The sequence below is a fragment of the Eulemur rufifrons genome, chromosome 19 (assembly GCF_041146395.1).
Source record: "Eulemur rufifrons isolate Redbay chromosome 19, OSU_ERuf_1, whole genome shotgun sequence".
Taxonomy (NCBI): domain Eukaryota; kingdom Metazoa; phylum Chordata; class Mammalia; order Primates; family Lemuridae; genus Eulemur; species Eulemur rufifrons.
The window spans coordinates 17090790-17096912 of NC_091001.1; the positions used below are offsets into that span (position 1 = coordinate 17090790).

Consider the following 6123-nt stretch of genomic DNA (forward strand, 5'->3'; position numbering starts at 1 on the left):
GAATATACCTATATACTTTTCTCTCTATTTCTATTTTTCTTTTTCTCTATCCATCCATCTTTCTCTCTCTTTCGTCTCTCAGTCTATCTGAGTTTAGATTTGCTTTGCAGGAATACAGCAAGCATGATGTGACTCTATGTTGGCCCAAATGTCAATCACCTATATTTTTCACATGATAATTCCATGTAAGGGATACACAACATTTAGTGATCACATATCCAAAGCCCAGAGACAAGAGCCTCCATAAATTCTGCAGGTTGGAGCTTCTCACAAAAGTGTTTATTTTGTGGCTTACATGGAAAATAATAAAGCTAACATGGCACAATGTGTTAGACTGTATTTGAGAGCATTTATTTGTAAGAGACTTGGATAAAATATTCATTTTCTAACAAAACAAGTCCACTTTTAAGAAATATGTTAAATATTAGTTTGTTGCAAGTTTTTAAATAAGACACTCAAATTTTTAATGAGAAAAATCTGCTTACCTTAGTGAATATGACTTTTTTATATTCAAAATAGCTATTCAAAATTCCTGATTAAGATACTTAGTGATGATCTGTTGAAATTTCTCAGAGATATTAACAATAACAAAACCTGGATTACCAAAACAATGATAATTTAAAAATAGATCTTTGAAATTATTCAAAATGCATATTTTCATATTTTAACTTAAATAATCTAATAATTCCTTTGCTTCCATTGACAGATGTAATGTTAAAATTTCTGTTGATTACAAGAATAGATTGGAAACAGATTCTCTATCTCAAAGAAGTGATGAAGCTTTAAGTTAAGGAAAAGTGTGCATTGTATTGCTAAAGAGGTCACTAGGCAGCTAGCTTGGATGCCAGTAGCCTTTAAGACAAAACGTTTAAAAGATGTGAATCCAGCCATTCCATTGAACTGGCTGGAGCTCTGCCTGCCAAGAGTCCAGGAATAGCCTCTCTGCCCCCAGGTCTAGATAACCTGCTCTGTATTTTACACACCATGTTCCTCCAGCACCTGGACCAAGAAAACGTCCAGCAGCTCTACAGGGACCTTGCCTTGGGTTGGGCCGAGAAACAAAATGAGGCTAGCTGCTGAAGCAGATGGAGGCCCTGCTTGGGAATGTTCAGCTGAGCACAGTGGAACCAATGTTGGTCCTCATTTTTTCTGCCTCATAGGATGGCAGAGAGTGCCCTCAGATTCCTCTCTGCTAGAGCCATGTTCTGAGACATACCCAAGAAATTCAGTACCTGGGGTTACACCTGTAACCCATCCAGGATAAATTTGAGGGCAATATTCACTGACTAAAAGTTCTATCTTATCAATAAACACCTTTAGGAAAATACACTCTGGGAGAGAATCAACCAGAGTATTATTAGTATAAGTCTTTACTTTTAAGTGCCAGGCACAAGACATCTCTGGAAGAACATTCTTCCCTGAAGAAATTGGGTGGAAATTTTACAACTGATATTGGAGCAGGGAAACAGTCAGTAAAATTCAGTTGATTTGCGAAATCCTTTAGGCAAAGATAGTTCCTAATGAATGAAAAATGAATATTTTCGTAGATTAGCATACATAGTTTTAACAATTTGAATTTTATCAAGTGGTGTGAGAAGGACAATGTAGGAAGTAAAGTCATATGCAAGGTATAAGGGAGAAAAAATAATTTTTCCCTTAACCTTCATAAGTTCTTGGTTGAAATAGACCCCTGTAAAAAAAGATAAACTGATAAGAGATAAAAAGTTTATCAACATGTATATTTTTATATATGCATGGGTGATAATCAGTGAATGAGGAGTTCTTAAAGAGATGGATTTGGATTCCAGCTTATCTGCCATCTTTGACAAAGAACAGTTTAATTTTAGAGAAGTGACAAGACAAAGAAAAAGCACTTTTGAGTATCTGGGGAAAGCACCTTGTGGGAAGGCAAATAGATGGTAGATAAACGCTGGTTAGGAAAGCTTGTTGACTATAGCTCTCCCTGATGCCGTCGCCAGGCCCATAAGGATCTAAAGTGGTCTTCAGTGGTAGAGAGGAGGGGTAGGATATCTTTTGTCTTTGTAAATTTGTCCTATTTTTAGGAAAATAGAAGGAGGGTAGAGAGCTTTCCTATATCTGTCTCTTCTTAATTACCTTCAGCTCAACAATCCTTATGCCAAAGAGGCAAATTTTGAGGTGGCATAGTCTGATCTTCCTCCCCACAAAGGGATGGAGAGAAATAGCTGTGAGGACAAAAGATCATGTGAGGGCCACAGTGGAAATTTCTCAGTCCTTTGTTTTTTTTTTGTTTGTTTGTTTGTTTGTTTTTTAACAATACCACCATAAATATCTGACAAATCTGTGTCCAAAGTTTTTACTTTTGTAGTTTTCTTACATTTATAATTCCAGGTATTAGCTTTGGTAAACCTAAACCTGGCAAAAGAGGAGAAAAGAGGAATAAAGAAGGGAGAAAATCTGAAAGATTGTGTTGCTTATTTCTGCTATCAAAGGTAAGGGGGTCAGTACTGCCTGCACTGCAGCCTGGGGATCCAATCCAGGGGGAAAGAAAAATGGGTGCTCAGGAATAGCCTGGCTCCCTCCCATGGAGGCACAGAGGGCGGGACCTTGGGGAATGGCTCTCTAGCTGGCCACTTGCAGAGTGAGTAGTCCTCGAGGATTAGGAAGAGGGCTGTCCCCCACCCCTGAGTTCCCAGGGTCCCTGCTGCCTGCCCAGGGTCCTGCCATGGGTGTGAATGTCGTGCTCCCTTTTACTCTTTCCCTCTACTCCCTGGGGGTTTGGATTCAAGATTTGTTCCTAGTGTTCAAGACTTTGAGAAGAAATTAACAGAGGCTGATGCTTACCTTTTTGATGACAAGATTCACACTGCAAAGATGAATAACAGAGAAAGAAAATTGAAACTCTCAAAGAGACAGCAAATAGCATGGTAGAATCAATTAAACACCGCATTTCATTGCTGCAGGTTGCTGAAAGTACTATTAATCCTGCAGATGCAATATATCAACCTAGTCCCTTGGAACCAGTGATCAGCACGATGCTTTCCAAGACTGTCTTATCTCAAGAACCTGCTCCATTGTGTAAGTCAGAGTAGCATCCATCTTCCCTGCCAGTTGGACCTATGTTAGCTATTTTGGAACATCAATCAAACTCCAACACCAAATAGTACAAGCAGTGGCCTTTCACCATCTAGTAGCAATCTAACTTCTCAAGCCATGTCAACTTATCTCCAAATACCATCCCAGATTTATCTTATTCTAGCAGTGAAGGTGAGTTCTATGACACTGATGAATTCCATCAAGTGGCTCATCCCCAAACCACCAAATAGATTCTTCTAGATCTGCCTCTGTCTTGACACACAGCAGCTCAGGAAATACTCTGAAGCTCCCAGATCCCACTGAATCACTTAATTATTCTATGTCCAATGGAACAAGTGCCTCGGACCTTTTCGATTCACATGATGATAGAGATGATCATGGGGAGTCAGGGTCACTGGAGGAGTGCAAGAGTGTTATCATTCACCTTTTGTTATAGTGTAGGTGTGGAATGGATCTTACCAAGGAAGTTCTTCCAAAATTTATTCTTGAAAGAAGATCTCTTTTAGAAATGTATTCAGACGTATTTGCACATCCAGACCTGTTTGTGAGTATTAGTGACCAGAAGGATCCCAGGGGTAGAATGTTTCAGGTTGTGAAATGGCACCTCTCAGCCTTTCATGCAGGAAGGAAAGGATCAGTTGCCAAAAATATATGCAGTCCCATTTTGGGCAAAATCTTTCAGTGATATTGAACATTACCAAATGATACTGAAAAGAACACAGAGTTAGTTTCAGAAGGACCAGTTCCCCGGGTTTCCAAAAACAGTGTAACATTCGTGGCTGAGCAGGTTTCTCATCATCCACCAATTACAGCCTCTTATGCTGAGTGTTTTAACAAGAAGATACAATTCAGTGCTCATGTCTGGACCAAATCAAAATTCTCTGGAATGTCAATTGGGGTATACAACCTAGGGTAGGGCTGTGTCTTGTATCTAGACTATGCTTACATTCTTACCTTCCCCAATGGTTATGGAAGGTCTACCCTCACAGTGCCCTGGGTGGAATTAGGAGGAGAATACAATATTAATTGTTCCAAAATGGACTATAGTGAAAATATTCTCTTGTACACTAAACTTTTCTATGGGGATGAGAAGCACAGAATTACTGCTGAGATTTTTTTCTCCATATGACAAGAGTCTTTTTGCTCAATTGAAGAGAAAAGGAATGGTATACCATATGCAAAATATGCAACAGGTGAAAATACAATCTTTGTAAATACCAAGAAGTTGCCAATAATCAAGAAGAAAGTGAGGAAGTGGGAAGATCACAATGTGTATGAGTACTGTTGCCTTTGGGAGGATGTCACTTTCAACTTAAAAATCAGAGACATTGATGCAGCAACTGAAGCAAAGCACAGGCTTGAATAAAGACAAAGAGCAGAAGTGCAAGAAAGGAAGGAGAAGGAAATCCAGTGGAAGACAAGGTTATTTCATGAAAATGGAAAATGTTGGGTTTAGGATGAACCACTACTGAAACGTCTTGATGCTGCCAAGCATCAAGAAATACAAGGTTCACACCTGATAACCAGGGCAATAGGCATAATTCAGCAACAAACGATCTTCCTTTGGGAGAACCTATTAACTCCCTTCTTATTACAATAGTTCCCATCTCAGGGATACTGGACTTTCTGAAGCAGATGAATAATTAAAGCAGGAAAAGCTTCCTGTTTTTCCTCTGTGGCAGTTACAACTTATACTTCAGTCCTGAGAAAAATTTTAAGTTTGAAAACAAAAAGTCTGCTCCTTTTCCAAACTCCAGGCATTGAAAAGCATTTATAAATCCAATTCTCTAACTCTACAAAAAAAAGTAAGAGTTAATAATTTATTTCCTTTTTATCAATTATTTCTATGATAAAATATTATTTTTTATTTTTATGTTTAGTCTTTTATTCTCCCTCCCATCAAAATAGCCTAAATGTTACTTTAAAATTGCCCAAATAGAATGTGAATTGAGTAAAATAGCATTACAGTTAGTGGAAATAATTTAGCCTTTCGAGTCAACTGAGTATAGTGTTAGTTCTGTCTCTACCAATTTTTAAAATATATTATTAAACAAGTTAAGGTTCAGAGTCCTCATTTTAATAATTGTTTTTCTGGGTTAATCTGCAGACTAAAAGAGTAATATACTTAACACACACACAAAGTGCGCTAGTTTATAAATAGGCTTCCCAAAATTGGGGTTTATTCATCGTCTTTCTCTCCTTTCTCTTTCTTTTATCCTTTTGTTTTGGTGAGATCTTACCAGGTATTAGGAAAAATTTTGAATAATGCGAAACAACACAGAATATAACATTTGCCCTTAAAATACTCATATTTTTACCTTTAAATTCCTCATTTTTTCTTGCTTTTGACCCTTTAGTAAAATCTAGGAGTGGTTTTTGTTTTATCTGTTTTCTGTTTTTCTGAATGACACAGATGTTTTTTATCATTCGTAAGAAAATACAATGCTTATTAGAGTTAATTGAGAGGGAGGGATCCATCCATCTACTCAACAGTTATGTACTAATCAGCTACTACATTCCAGACAGTGCTCTAATAGTTGAGACTACTCAGTGAGTAAAACCTTGTAGGTATAGAACATGTATTACGGGAAAAACATACCATAAGCTAACAAATGTTTAATATAATGACATACAGTGATAAGTGCCATGGAGGAAAATAAATCAGTGCAAAATGTGAAGAGTGACAGATTTGGAGAGGGCAGGGGCCTCTATTAAAATAGAAGGTAGACAGGAAAGAAGTGTCCGAGGTAGTACAATTTGAGCCGAGACACCATGGAGTGAGAATTCGTTGCCACGGGCAGATTTGGCTGCCCGCCACCCGAGACCCAAACTCGAGAGGTGAGTGTTGGTGAAGGAAAGGTGATTTATTCAAGTGCCAGCAGCCTGAGGAGATGGCAGACTATTGTCTCAAAGACCATCCCATCTTCTCTGCTCATGGAGCAACTTATAAAGGGAAGAGTAAAGGGAGTTGGTGGCAGAAAGCATCCTTTGTTATCAACAAATAGTAGGTTGTCTGGTGGATCTTGTCATCAGCAGTCTGTGGTTGGC

General features: G+C 38.3%; 1 protein-coding gene across 1 annotated transcript; it reads left to right on the forward strand.

The window, feature by feature from the left end:
* The first annotated feature begins 984 nt into the window (after positions 1-984).
* LOC138400095 (oxysterol-binding protein-related protein 9-like) lies at positions 985-3991 on the forward strand. The gene is given in 4 exon segments (XM_069494894.1): positions 985-1068; positions 2371-2471; positions 3362-3527; positions 3614-3991. Coding segments are annotated over 4 exon segments (729 nt in total).
* The last annotated feature ends 2132 nt before the right edge of the window (positions 3992-6123 follow it).